Below are 15,978 nucleotides of genomic sequence, written 5' to 3'. Positions count from 1 at the left end.
GTTTTTGTTTTGCAATTTTGAGATTTGATTTTTGATTTTGTTAAAAAAAAACATTATTAACAATATAATAAGCAAAAAAAAGTAAAATAAAACAACAACAACATCGAAAGAAGTTAAATAAATATGAGCAATACAATGACCGCTCATGAACCCATAAACTACTTGGATAGCATCCTTAACGAAGAGGAGAAACGCTGTGAGTACAGTCATCAATGGCGTAATTTCACCATATCACGTTCAGGTCGATTTAAATCAAAAAACAAACATCGTAATGCTGTCGATGGTAAAATGTTTGATCATACAGCATCAGCAGGCACAACATCTAATACATCATCAGCTTCAGCTTCATCATCGGTAGCTTCAACAGCAATGGGAACTTCATCAGCTTATAGTACATCCTCTTTAGATAAGGATAAGGTGAGTAGGTTAACTTTTTTTTTAATTCATATATATTTTAGAAATTTGATGTTTTAGAGTTTAAGGGAAATAAAAATTTTGATCTATATTTTAATAATTTTGTATTCATAATGATGTTATTAACTTCATTACCATTAGCATTTGAAACAGAGATGGTAAATGTATTACTATGTGAAATAGAAATACCTCCGGTAGTCCGTAGGTTATTTGTTAAAAAAGCACATTTATAGTGGCCTGATATTTTCATCGTATTTGATGCGAATTAAGACCATGGGGGTCAAAATTAAAACATAATTATTAAATTGATCATTCCGTTCGAAAGACATTAAATTCTATAACGCGTATGTATTTATTGTAAGCCCTGAAACAATTCTAAAGCAATTTTTCTATGAACCTTTTTTCTGGACACCTTAAGGTTCAGAGGAGAGGGTAGAAGTTGGAATTTTCCCAAAACATATATTTTCTATTGAGCTATAAAAATGGTTTACTTTTAAAATTTTACGCTTTGGTCAAGGAAAAGAGATAGTTACTAAAGGTTCAAAATCCTACTAATTTCTTAAATATGTATCCAAAAGAAAAGAGAATGGGTTGTATCTGAAAACAATTTTGAATCAAAATACCGAACAAAGTTTTTTTTCAATTATGAGCCCAATAACAAGAGATTACTTTTTTATATCTAGTATATAAAAGTGTTATTAACATTAATCTGATTCTCTGAAAGAAAATGTGGAGTGGGAAGAAGGAGAGAGATTGTCAACTGCTATTGCCTGCTTTCAATAACAAACAAAATGGGTCAACTAGAGACTCTGCCCTTTTTGGGTCTTCAACGGTTTACAGATCATTTAAAAAACTGACCCAAAATTTATCGTGGATCTACGACATTTTCAACGACACTTGTATTGATACCATTATGTACCGATAAACGATATTTATATAAACTCATCGCATCGTTATCAATAACGCTATTCAATTTTAAAACGTTAGTCAATCGGTATTAATCACGATATCGATTGCCAACCTTGATCAATGTGACATACTACACTCATAAGTATGTACGTAAAGGTCAAAGTTTATATTTTTAATATTAAATATTTTATTAATTTTTAAAGTTATGAGTTGTTAGCCGTAATATACTCCATTTTCCAACTCTGATCTGAAACATATATATACATATATATATACAATTTTGTTATATAAAATTGATGACTTGTTTGTTCAAGTTTTTTAGTATTTTATACAGTTCGTTCATTCGTACATTTCGTTTCTTTGTTTCGAAATAAAAGGGAGTTTTTAAAATAAAAATCAAACATACAAACATTTTATTCATACATACATATTTTATATAAATACACATGCATATTTATATGGCTTCTGTTAAAAATATATATTTTTTTATTTTAATTTAGTTTTGTACGAAAAAAATACAAAAAAAAAAAAAAAACAACTCCAAGTCACAACTTAAAACTGACTCATATTTTTCTTAGTTTTTTGTTTGTTTTTGTTTTTTATTTCTTTAAGACTGTTTGGAGACATTATTATTAATTATAATAGACCTAAATAAGTTTTGATAAAAAAGTTGGCAAAAAATTGTAATTTGTTGTTGGTTTTTTTTTAACATATTAAACTTTTTCCTATCACCACTAATGTTGTTGTTTTTATTTTCTATATTTTTTATATGATCTTGAAATACATTTATACATACATTCATACATAGATATATTTTAATTTAGATAACGAAAAATGTTTTGTGATTCTTTAATTATGTGTTTAGTAGTTAAGAATACAGTGGGTGTTAGAATTATGTATACGCTTAGTTTAAATTAAGTGTGATACATATATTTTTTTGTAATTATAATTAAAAAATGTAATTTTTTTATAATAAAATTTTTTTGATGTGTCATAATGTCCATGGACATAATGACAATTTCAAAAGTGTCACAATGTCCAAGAGCAATGTGACAAAAATTCCATGGATTTCAAAGAGTCCATTTAAAAAAGATTTTTTGGCGAAGCCGTTATATGAAATTCCTCAAAGTGTGAAATCCCTGCGCTCGGCCGAAGGCCGTCTATACAGGACACTTTTTAAAAGGAATCCAAAAAGCAAAATACACCAAATTAAGGAGAAATTCTTTTCGGAATAAGTGTGATACTTTCTTAAATTCTAAATAAATTTTCCAAAACATTTCTGTTTTAAAAGTGTCAAAATGTCCATGAACATTATGACATTCTAAAAAAGTGACATAATGTCCATGGTGCGTCCAAGTTTTAAGGTGCGTTACAAGGTCTATGGACATTATGACACGCCATATAAAATTTTTGAGTATTTTGGTTAAATTTTTTTAAATTAGTAGAAAATATGTTTACTTCCAATGAATCAATTACGGAAATACTTACTCAACAAAAACGAGCATTTAAAAGTAAGGGGTTAAAATTGAGAAAAATTTACTTACAGAATAGCATTTGAAGTCATTACTTTAACACAGGAATGAAATACTTATCACGCTCGCTTTCAAATAGGGAGTTAGTTAAGTTCTTACTACGATTTCTTAATAAGGGGAATCGTCATTATTTTAACACAGAAATAACATACTTATTGCGTTCGCTTACAAATAAGGTGTCAGTTAAGTTTTTCTACTATTTTTTTTCTGAAAAGAAAATTGCCTTTGAGGATAAGTTCTCTATATCTATTATTAGTTTTCACAAACAACATTTTATTTATGTTAACAACAAAGTTCGTAAACTAAAAAATAAGTACCTACATAATATATATTTTGTAAGTCATTAATAGACTAATTCTAAGTAATGCAGACGGTATGTAGTAATCATTGAATAGCAAGTTGATGAGTAAGTCATTACTAAGCTTTTCGCTAAGCCCCTGAAAAATATTTTCCAATTTTGGTAATGAGTATTGAAGGTAATGTAGTTATTTTACACATTACTTGGTAATGAATTTTTGAGTAAGATATGTAGTCAATTGTCTATATAGCACTTGTAATAAGGAATTAGATTATGATTATAATCCTAATCGATATTAGAAGTTTTATAAAGAAATATTGATTTTTACATTAATGTAAAACCCATTCCAGATGATAAAATAATTTGATAATTTAACATTGAATAGCAGAATATATTTAAAAACATAGAAACTTACAATAAACCAGGTTTGAAATCCGGAAAAGTCGGTTTAATCGGATTTTGCTAGGATAGTTTTCTTCTCACTTTAGGAACTTTACTTTCCCATTACTGCTGGTAGGAGAACGTTCTCAAAATGTATTGAACTGATTTCTACAATAAGTGGGTATATTTTGTTGATATTTTTACTGTTTTTGGTAAAAGTGAGTTTATGATTTTAATTAGTTGTCTACTACCTTTAACGCTTTCATTTATTCAGTATAATTTTATCACAAAAATACATCAAATAATACAAAAAAACGTTTTTTTTGTTGCTGAAAAACTCAAATTTTGCAATTATTTAAAACGCAATATTTGAGTCAAGTTAAAATAATATTATTATTTAAAAAAAATGTTTGTTTTGTTAATTTATTTACTTTTTGTCTTCTTTTTGTTGTTGTTTCTAACAAAGAAATATAAAATCCTATTTAACAATTACCTTAAATAAACTTTAATACTCATAACGTACTTATTGGAGCAATAAATTTATGAAAAATAAATAAGAAATATAACTAAGATAATACATTTTATATAATACCCTACAATATATAAAATATTCAAAATAATTCTTTTTCCTCTGAAATCAATTTCTTTACCTTTAGTTATTGTTTAATCGGTAGTTATTCTTCCAATTAATAATGAAAACTGTCAATGTATCTTAGAGATGAAAAATTGTATCTTAGAGAAAAAAAATAAATTTAAATTAATGAAAAAAAATTCAAAAATTTAAGTTGGTTTGAAATTTGTTTAAACCCAACAAGATAAGAACTTTCAAAGAAGTAGAAGTAGAATTTACTCCATGGTAGTACTGAAAAAGACCTGAAGAAGTGATGATTCCGTATTCACTACATCTGAAGTCATTCTTAGGAATTAATTTTTATGTTCTTTTTTTCGAAGTTATTAGCTAGTGAAATTGTAGTATTATAGAATACAACTAATTTGACTTTAATATTAACATAAATAAATTACACGCATTTTTCAATAAACTCCAAATTAAAATGGTTTTAATTCAAAAAATTTCAGTACAAAAAATACACCTTCCACTTAAAACAAAATTGGATTCTTTTCGCTTTTTTGGAAGTCAATAAACTTCACTTCCTCAGAAGGTAAACAAATTCACTTAATGCTACTTTTGAAGTGGTGATAAATGTTATTCTTTTATTTTTGCTGGGAAGATATTGGAAGTCAATAAACATCACTTCTACAGAAGGTAAACAAATTCACTTAGTGCTATTTTTGAAGTGGTGTTAAATGTTATTCTTTTAGAAGTACTTCGTTTTATTTTTGCTGGGAAGATATTGTTTTTTATGTTTTAATAAATTTATTTATTCTGCAATATAAGACAAAATTGTGTAATAGCTGTCAGACAAAAGTAAGTATTTTATCACCCTACTTAAGGGCACTTCACACGGTCATACTTTACGTACGTAAAATCTAATGAAAAAATAAATTAAACAATAGTACAAAAAATAGAATGGAAGTCGTATGATTTATATTTTTGTGTTTACACGATTGGTATAAAACAATAACAAAGTAAGATGGAAACAGCTGTTTCACTTTTTTAATGTTTTTAATAAAAATACATCCCTGATTTAATGCGACCTGCTTGTTTTTTGAAAAAAGTCAAATTTTCCATCCATATTTTCTCTCAATGTGTGATGGTTTAATTACATATTGCGTTTAGACGATCCCTTCCGTTTAGACGATCCCACCGATATACGAATAATCTACCTTAAAAAAAAACGACACTAGTAAAGCAGAAAAAAACCGGCTTTAACACAGGTTGAAAACCCTAGCCGATCACTCTTATATCTACAGCTAAAGTCAAGTACGAGTTAAGGCTTAAATCAAGCAGCTTTTGGGTCGATTTAATACTTTATTCGATCTCATTTTAAGATTAAATCATGCTCGTTTTGAGATCACTCACTTTGATCTAAAAAAGCTTAAATCGCGCTAAAATCAATATTTTCGTCGTTGTTTGATTTGATATTTATTCAATCATTTTGTAATTGATTCAAGCCGGGCTTACCATACTATTGAAACCGATATAGATTGATTCAAGCTCGGATGGGTTGATTCTTTTTTTTTGTTGAGCGTACCCTAACTAAACATCTGTTCGTGGGTGTAACAAACACCTATGGTATACTTAGACTACCAGGATACGAAACAGTATGGCTCGTTAAATAAAAAAAGTGATTGTGCTTGTACCAAGCAACCATTACACACAAAAATTGAAACCGGTATTACAAACATTTAGTGGCGTCTGCTTTGTTGGCTGTAAAATGAAAACAAAAGTAATAGTTATTTTATTTATAATTTAAATTATAGTGATTCAACTTAAACGGAAATCAAATCAACAAAAAAAAAAAAACAATACATGATTCATTTCAATTTAAACAGAATATTAGATTTATTAAATAAATTTATGTAAAATTCAAACAATAACAAAAAAAAAACATGCTTATTAAATGCAATATGTTAAATTTTGTGGCAGCAAGCAAAAAAACTGCATATTTCAATGCGAATCTTATATTTGAATTGTAAAACATTATGACTAACTTTGTGTGAAGTTAAATAATTAAATAAATCGTTACAGATAGATTTATAGAATCCTATCGTGAATATTTTAGCCTGTTGATATTATTTTGAATTAACTATTGTGAATGAATTTTTTGTTCGAAAAGTTTTGTTTTAAAAATGTTCCACAAAAAGGAATAATTTAAGATTGAAGCTGTTTCTGAAAAGTACATTTATTTTATTTTTATTTTAATTATTTTATCATGTCATTGAATTTTTTTAAATAAAATAATAACATTTAATGATTTTTGTCACTTAAGTTTTATCAATTCGAAATGTTGTGAATTATTCTTTTTTTGCAATAACAAATGACAAAAAGTGACAGTTTATCAGTTGCACAAATCGGAACATTTCGGCACTGTTTTCCTTAATGTTTGTTTGCACCACATAACCTTTGATATTTATTTTTTATCGAAAATAATAATATATATTGTGTCTTAGTAGAGTGTCCGATAAGTTTTTATTTAATTATTAAATTTAAAACTCTAGTACGTCATTCTTTTTTTGTTAAATGTACAATTTTGTAAATTAATTTTCCTAAAAGGGATGGAAACTAAATTAAAACTATCTACATATAACCACAATTGCTATATCGGTTATAGCTACTGATTCTTGATCCAAAGCACTCCGTTGAGGACTATAGACTGTTAAATAGGTTCATCTGCTGATTAACATTTACTTTAATACTATATTGAGAATTCAAAAATTTTAAACTTTTAAACTAAATTTTACAAGTTTTTTTTTAATAAATAACTACTTTAGAAGTGGATATTTAAATTATACATTTTAAAGAAAAACAATTAATTATTTTATAATAAAAACAAAACAAAAACATCTGTCAACAAAGAGAACCATAAAAAAATTTTATTTCCATTTGTATTTAAGTACTCAAATACTTGTAATCTAGTATTTTTATTTCGAAATTTACGAATTACTTTCTTTAAATAAAAAATTATTTTATATTATTTTTAAAATCAACAAAATGCCAACAATAAAGAGTTATCGAGATTAATAAAGGTGACACATATTTTAACAAAAACAGTCATAAAATAATTATAACAAAAAATTAAAAATCTTATCAGAAGTGCATTAAAAAAACAATCAGATAATCTAAATTTTTTTGGTACCCTAGTTAAAACATATAAGTATTTGCTCTCTTATAAACGATTATAAATTTTAGATTACTAAAGCGTAAGGTACTAGAGTACTAAGTAAATCGTTAACAACAAAAAACATTGTCACTTTTTCGAGTGCCTTATTGGACGTGGTGTTTATTAATATTATTTCAAAATATTTTAAAGAATAATCCATCATAATTACGATATTTTTTTATATATTTTGTTTAATTATGTTGACAAGTTGTCTGATTTTTAAAATGTTATAATTGAATTTGTTTGTTTATTGTTTAAAAAGTATAAATTTATTCCGTTTAGAATAATAATAAATATTGAGTTAATTACTTAATACTTATAAAATTGTATATAACATACTTCTTTTACAAGTATTTACAATTTATTGATAACTTCATATTTTAAAATACTTTAAACATAAATTGTTAATTATAAAAATTTCAAAAATTTTGTCATATTGAACCTAGAAACATTTGACCAATTTACACTCGACGTCGTATCGTCGTAGCGTTGTAAGCCATAAAAAAATTTCAAATAAAATTTCTTGAAACAAAAACAAATCAATAATAAAAAAGTTAGGACATACTATGATACAACCATACAACACTGATTGTGAATTAGACTATTATGATATACACACAGGAGAAAACATATACACGCCTTGTACCAAATTAATTCAAAATTTTTTAATAGCTTCAAATGTTAACAAAAGTAGCTCACTATTAACAACGCTTTGTTGTCAACATTGCATAGTGTTATTGAAAATGTGCCCCCTTATTTTTAAAATATTTTCATAAAAATTTTGAAAATACAAAAACAATTTATATGAAAATTTAATTGAAGTGAAGGGAAGGGATTTACAAAATAACCACCTTGGTGTCAATATTGTACCAGACGTGTATATATCTTTTCCCTCTGTGACTCATTCTTTAAAATGTTCTCGTAAAGTCAGGTAAGCACATTTGTAACAAAATATTTTATAAATAGGTTAAAAAAATAACTGGTTACAAATGTGCTTACCCGACTTTCCCGAGCTCTACAGTTATTTGTACCCACCACTTTAGTGGGGAGGGTATATTGGCTTTGTGCTGATGTTTGTAACATACAAAAAAATGTCCTATAACCACCTCAAAGTATACCAATCGGCTTAGAATCGTTATCTGAGTCTGGCTGGCTGTCCATTTAAACCTTACAGGTACTGGTCGCAATTTTCAAGATAATTGAATGAAATTTGGCACACACAGGACGAACCTATTGAAAATAAATAAAATCGGTCATTATTTCACCTACCCCCCATACAACAGAACCCCTCGAAGAGGTCTTCTGAGCTTATAATTATGTTAAATATAACTGTATATCGATAAAAAGTGGCGCAACTAAGTTTTATACAAGCCTTGATGACCTTTTACATTAAAATATAAATCGACATTTTTTTAAAAATACTGATTATAAAAAAAAACTATAATTCGAACCACAAATGTTGAATGGATACTTTAGATAATTTGACCGATTCTCTAGATAATTGACTACAAATCCCATTAAAAAAAATAAAATAAAATAAAAAAATAATGTAATTGATACCGACCACACATTACCAGGTAATGTATTATGGAACTACATTATCTAGATTAAATATTACTAAACTTATCCCCCATAAACATTATTGGAGTACGTGATCAGTTTAGAGTCCTATGAAATGCAGGCTCTGATTACAAAGGAACATGTTGCGGATCTTGTATTTTTACTCTGATTACATGGTTGGATTACTTGGACATTATAAATTTGGAATGCATAGTTCTGATTTGTGATGTATGATTTGACATTACAATGTTAAATGGAGTAGGTTTTGGGTTAGTTTTAGACCAATCCTACTGTTCTAAGAAGTAATCTGTACATGCATGTGTAGAGTAGTCACAATCATTATAGGAATTATGCATCCATGGTTCTTTCAAAACTCTAGAATTCTGTTCATAACTCCAATAATATAAACTTCCTTCTCACTAATGTAAAGAGTATACCAATCATTAAATATTTCAATCAAATGGGGGGTTTTTTAGTTCTATCAAGGAAATTATTTAGGTTTGGTGATTTTAAAAATATTTTATTAGATTCGAAACTTCATATTGTATAAAATTCAAAACTAATTTAGGCGCTACTTAGTTTTTTTTTGAACCCAAAGAGGGCAGTTGTATTTATTGATTTTACTAAATTTTATTACAATTAAAAAAAAAAAACAATCAAAATCTAAACAATTTTGTTGTGTATTTATAATCTTAATAGTGTACTTAATATCTTAATTGAGTACTAAATGAATGTCACGTCTTTCCAGTAGAGTATAGTTTTGGTACTTTATTTTTGTAATTTTCCATTATATTTTGAATTCTTATCAGTACCTATGAGTTTGTGTAGTAAGAACATGTAAACTTCCGTTTTATGTTCACTTCCTTTTTTTTGATTCGCCCTTCTCATTATGTTTTTTTTTTTTGATTTGAAAACTTAACGGCCGGCGCTCATGTCAAGTTTTTTTGTAGTGATAATTAATTAATTATGTGACGTACGTAAAACATTTAAGTTTTTTTTTTTAATTTCTTCTGTAATCATTTTGTACTTTATGTCATTCAATTGTTTATATACTTATAAGTTTTGTTTTTAATTTAAAGTTTATTTTATTGTGTTTTTTTTATATTTTGTTAAGGCTTTTTTAAGCCTCTCATTATATTTGTAGATAAAATAAATACATTTATTTATAAACATTAACGTATCACTTTTTTTCTATATTAATACTTTAAAAAATATAATTTTTTTAAATTTTTTTGCAATGCAATACAGAAAAACTGAATAAATAAGTTTTCTTTTTAAATTATTTTTAGCAAATAACGTCACATGTCAGTTTGATGTGATATTTATGGCATAATGAGACTAACTAACACAATATTATATACATACATATATTTATGAGCGATATTCCTTAGCAAAAATAAAACGAAGTACTTTCAAAAGAATAACATTTATCACCACTTCAAAAGTAGCACTAAGAGATTTTTTTTTTAACTTTTAGTGACGTCCAAAAAAACGAAAAGAACCAATTTTTTTAAATTTAAGATATATTTGTTAATTGACAAATGCGTGTAATTTATTTATTTATGTTAATATTATTTGAGTCAAATTAGATGTATTCCATAATACATTCACTTCTTAATAACATCTAAAAAAGAACATAAAAATTTCTTCCTGAGAATGACTTCAAATGCAGTGAATTTGGAATCAAATAAAAAGGACATCGCTTCTATGACAAGCCTGTGTTAAAATCATAACTTTTTCAGGACTTTTTCAGTACTTCCATGGAGTAAATTCTACTTCTTTTTAGCCACTTTGCAAGCTCTTTTTTTGCTGGGTCTGTTCTAAAAAAGTTGTATATAGTTCACATTACATTAAAACAATTTCCTTGTAAAAATTATTGAAATATAGGAACTGTTTAGTAGTAAAGGTTTATTAATAAAAACATGTTCCATAACAAAGGTCATGTTGCGAATCATGTATACTTATGATTTTAGCAGTAGTAATACATGAATAGATAATGGTAAATGGATTAGTTTTGGACCAATCGTAGTCCTTTGAGGAATTGGTTGAAGAAGTATAGTACCCTAGAGGCGAACATTATCGTAAATATTTCAGCCTGGAAAACTCTACAGTTGTCGGGAAGAAAATTAGAGATACTTATCCCAACATATTCACAAAAGACACTAGAACTAACACCGCAGTTCATTTTAGAACCATGAGTAAAGATTATATTTATATACTTACTTGGTAGATTACCCCTCCACCATTAGCTTCTAGAAGGAATTCTTACATTAAAAACTCTATCAAAATCCTTATGTGGATTAATATAGTCGAATAGTTGGTTCAAGATTGGAGGTAGTATGCCTAAAATCTTGGCATGTCCATATGTTCTTGACCTATAACACCCGGATGAGTTAAACCTCGTTGTGCTGCAAGTAGATATGGCTATTATATAGAGATCTATAGAAAGAATTTACAATATAGTATTCAGATCTTCCAAAGGACTTGTTGTTAGAACACCAGTTATTCTAATGCATGATTTCAAGTTTCTTCTTAATTGGAGTCCATCATAGAAGAGATTCGTATGTGAGAATAGGACGTACCACAGCTGTATATGTATATCCATTTGTCTATTTTGGAACACACGTTAAACATCAAACAGGCGGGTGTAAAATGGTAAAGAGAGTAGTAAAGAATACTCCTCAAAAGAACTAGGACTGGTCCGAAACTAAACAAAATATATAGAAAACAACATTGTGATATCCTAGATGAGGACATCATTTTCATATATTACATTAGACTAATCTTAAAACTTATTCCCAGCTAAAATTATGGAAACATTTGCATGATTCGCAAAATGACCCCGTGTAATATAGGATTTGGACTATGTTGTATTAAAAAACAATAGATGAACCTTCAGGATATACATTGTGATATTCAGTGGACCACTATTTAGCAATACTTACGAAAAAAACATTATTTGAAAATTGTCTCGATCTTTATTTGTCGAAAAACAATCTTTTCGAAATGGTTCTCAAAAACGACAAACATTTTGTATATCTTCTAATATTCAGGTAAAGGGTAAAAAGTATAAAAATTATATAATCATGGTTGTCTATATGTTTCAATTTGAAGTGTTTTCTCACATTTATTTTCATTTTATTTATAACAATAATATTGCGAATATGTCTGTCGGTCTATCTTTGCAATTCTTGAGTTTGCAATTTGTGTTTAAAGATAAAGAAAGTACAGGTAAATTGTATTATTAGTTCTTTTTTTATAAGGGACTTACCCATTTATTTCTTAGAAAATGTTTTCATTGTTATTTTTATTGATTTTTAGTGTTTTGTTTTTAATAAAAAATGTTTTCGCAATTAATAATACAATTTTGTTATATTGTTAAAATTTTCAAAAATAAATAAATTATTAAATGCATTGGGTCTAGGGGGTGTGGAAATGTTGAAAAAAAAAATACCGGAAATTGTGTAAAATATATAAAATAAAATGTATTTAAAGAAATTGGAAATATATATTATTAGCTTTATATTCTCGGTTCAAAATATTTAACTTTTGTAACTGATTACAAAAGAATTTTGTACCATTTGCAAATAACTAGGTGAGGACAACATAATCCACACATGAATTGCATCACACTAATCCCCCAACTACTCCTTTGCTAAAATTATGATCCACAATGTGGTCCTATGAATTGCAGGCTATGGACCAAAAACATGGAACATAATCCTCCTGCATTACAAAGGACTACTAAACGGATATTGTACTTCAATAAAGCTTTCAGAGGTCATTAGATCTTATAACGTTGGCAGAGTAAACTTACAAATTTTGTCTTCCAATACTGTCAGTATTACCTTTTCTGACAACGTTGCAAATGAAAAATTGTAAGTTTGGACGATTGTTATACATTTTCTGAACATTTTACTAACAACGTTGTAAGATCTGACAAACGTGTATCTCGGCTTTTAAAATTTAAATTAAGAATGTAAAGCCCGGAGTAAATGAAAACCTATACTGAAGGTCCAAGGAACAATCAAAGTTCAGAATATATGAAAATCTGTGGAAAATATTTTTTATTTTTAACCCAAAAAGGGCGAAATTAAACACGCTACATGCTGATTGAAGAAAAATGTATAAAAGTATTGTTTCTGGTACTTTATTGTCATTCAAATTGTACTTTTTTGTTTGTTGTTTTAAATTACTGAATCTGGAAACACAAAATCATATATATCAGGATTTTGATCGAATACAGATTTAACAGAGTAAATGTTTTTTACTTTTTCGATCTTCAACAGGTACTTTATGAATCCTTTTTAATACTAAACCTAGAAACAGCGTCCTCATTGAATTAAAATGTAAAGAGAGAAAATTTGGTACTTTTTCAACTGGTATTTATACCCTACACCACTTTAGTGGGAGGGTATATTGGGTTTGTTTGTAACGCACAATAATATTGGTCCTATACCCACCTTAAAGTATATCGGATCAGAATCATTTCTGGGTCGATTTAGTGTCCGTCCGTCTGTCCGTCTATGTGAACCTTGTAATCAAACTACAGGTCGCAATTTTGGAGACCATTCAATGAAATTTGATCTTCTATGGTACCGTAGACGAAGCCTATTGACGATGGCTAATATCGGTCCATTATTTCTTCTAGCCCTCATACAACTGCACCCCCGAATAGGGGTTTTAAGTTCATAATTATGTTTTATATACTTGTCTGTCGACAAAAAGCTGCAAAACAAAGTTCTCTACTAGCCTTCATGACTCTCCTGAACTCTATAATTATAGGACCCTAGTCCCTATAAAAAGCCCCCTTAAAAATTTGACTTAAATATCAACAGTTATATTAAACAATAAATGGCTTAAGTATATCCGAGGCAAGGTACAATTGAAGTTTTTTTTTATTTTGAATTTTTTTATTATGAAAACTAAATCACATTTTTCTTTTTTGTAACAGGTGTAGGGTATGATCGATCTCGCCCGACTATAATTTCTTACTTGTTTTTAATCAATTTTTCTTCCATGAGAACTTCTTTAATTAATTGTATTTTTTTTTCCTTTCTATTACTTTTACAGATCTCATCACATTATGGTTCATCAACATTTGCCTCAACAAAATCCTATCAAAATCAAACAGCTTCTGCAAAATCGATCTCATCATCATCGGCCACTACAAGACAACGTGACAAAATGGAAACCTATAAAAGTTACTATGAGACAAATTTATAAAAGCAAAAATAAAAAAAAATGTTCTTTATTTTTGTTGTTAAAATATAAAAGAAAAAAGAACATATAATTAAGCCACTCAAAAAAAATGTTTAATAACAATGATAATTGAAATTTTGTTAGCAATTTTTTTTTACTATTTTATTTTTATGCTACTTATGAGAAACTCAACAATATATTGCGTATGAGAAAAGAAATACATTTCGATAATGTTTATAATTGAGTTTTTTCCAAATATTTTAAAACATATTTTGCTGATTTCTTGTTAATTTTATTTTTTTTTAATAATTTTTTAATTTTATTTTGTTGGCATTACCACAATGTGTGTATTTATTAAGGCGCAGTTAGAGAAAATATATTTGAAAACTATAAATAATTATTGAAATTTAAATACATATAAATAATGGACTTACATATATATACTTACTATACATATCTCTATATATTTTATTTGAAATAAATATATATTTAATTTAAGTGAAATTATTTAAAATATTAATAATTTTTTTAAGTAGTTTTGCAAATTTTATAAAAATGACCTTTAAATAGCGGGAAAATGAAATTTAAAAAGAGGGTGGAACTATATTGATTCGTATCGATATTTACTTTTAGTTTTATCCCCAGTAGTCTATATATTAATTTTTTATACAAAAAATTTTATTTTCTAATAGAATATATTCTGTAGAACAGTTTTTCTTAAATTTTGTATAACAGTTTTTATAGAATATTTGTGGGATAAGTTTCTCTACAGAAAAATTTAGTGAAAATTGTTTTTTCTATTAAAAATATCTTGTTATTTGACTTCAAGTCAGACAAAACGTCTATTGACAAAAATGTTTAGAAACAATGAATACGGTTTAAAACCGATCATTACTTAAAAATTACACGATTAAAATCGTTCACTTTTTCAGTCAAATCCACTTCTGTATCAAAAATAAACTAAATTACAATAAAATTCTATAGTTTTGATTGTTTAAGGTAATTCACGAAATGTTAGTTAAAAACTCATAGAGTGCAACAAGACTTAGGACGGATTTTCAGACAAAGTTAATCTACATACTTTGTTTAAACCTAGTTTAATAAATGTTTTGAGTTTTTCAGTAAACAGCAACGTTACTTATTACCTTAGTTTAACTGAGTGTTATTGCCCAATTAAACTTAAGTTATAAGTGAGAAAACACAATTAACAAAAACAATAAAATAATGATTTCGGAAGAACAAAAACCATATATTTTAAGAAAATTGCAATTTTCTGTTTTGTTTTATTTTTTATTGTTTTAAATGTTTATTTAACATTTTTCCAAAAATTTTAATTTTGCAAAAGTTTTATTTGTAAAAAAACAGCTGTTCATTGTTTATGTTTTTAAGTGAAAAGTTGGCAATACTAACAAAGTTAACTGAACTTAAATCCATAACTGAAAAACACAATCATCGGTTAAATGACTCCAAGTTTAATTTAACAGCAAGTTAAGCCTAGTTTAACTGAGTAGTAAAAAACTCGCACTTGTTAAGTAAATATGTTCAAAACAAATATCATCTTTTTATTATTATCTTTGCCGTTTTAAAAACACAAAATCTCCGATTTAAAGGTCATCAAAATAAAGGTCAAGAATAATTGTTTTTAAACAACGAAATAAAATTAAATTAAACATAACACAATAATATCATATGCCAAATAGCAAAACAAACAAACAAAAAAATCAAAGGGTTAATTGGTGGAAAGTACTTAAATTAAAAACTCAAAATTAAATAAAATAGAATTTTAGATTGTTTTTTTTCTATATTGATTAAAATCATAATGATTTCTTTTTTTTAATAATAAGATTTAATTTTATATAAATATTGTTAATAATAGTAAAAAAAGGTAAAGTAACTTTAC

General features: G+C 26.8%; 1 protein-coding gene across 1 annotated transcript; it reads left to right on the top strand.

Annotated features, from left to right (window-relative positions):
* Positions 1-14,144, top strand: LOC111684680. Its single transcript, XM_023446895.2, has 2 exons — positions 1-417; positions 13,950-14,144. The coding sequence occupies exons 1-2, from the start codon at positions 124-126 to the stop codon at positions 14,100-14,102; spliced, it is 447 nt and encodes a 148-aa protein (XP_023302663.2). The 5' UTR covers positions 1-123; the 3' UTR covers positions 14,103-14,144.
* The last annotated feature ends 1,834 nt before the right edge of the window (positions 14,145-15,978 follow it).

Source organism: Lucilia cuprina, chromosome 4 (genome assembly GCF_022045245.1).
Source record: "Lucilia cuprina isolate Lc7/37 chromosome 4, ASM2204524v1, whole genome shotgun sequence".
NCBI classification, from domain to species: Eukaryota; Metazoa; Arthropoda; class Insecta; order Diptera; family Calliphoridae; genus Lucilia; species Lucilia cuprina.
Note: the sequence above shows the minus strand (reverse complement) of the source record. Positions and strands in the feature narration are given on the sequence as shown.

Bases quoted from the DNA above. Each gene is read 5' to 3' on its own strand.
- LOC111684680 (XM_023446895.2), top strand. From the start codon at position 124: ATGAGCAATACAATGACCGCTCATGAACCCATAAACTACTTGGATAGC. The intron at 418-13,949 runs GTGAGTAGGTTA...TTACTTTTACAG, and splicing joins CCTCTTTAGATAAGGATAAG to ATCTCATCACATTATGGTTC.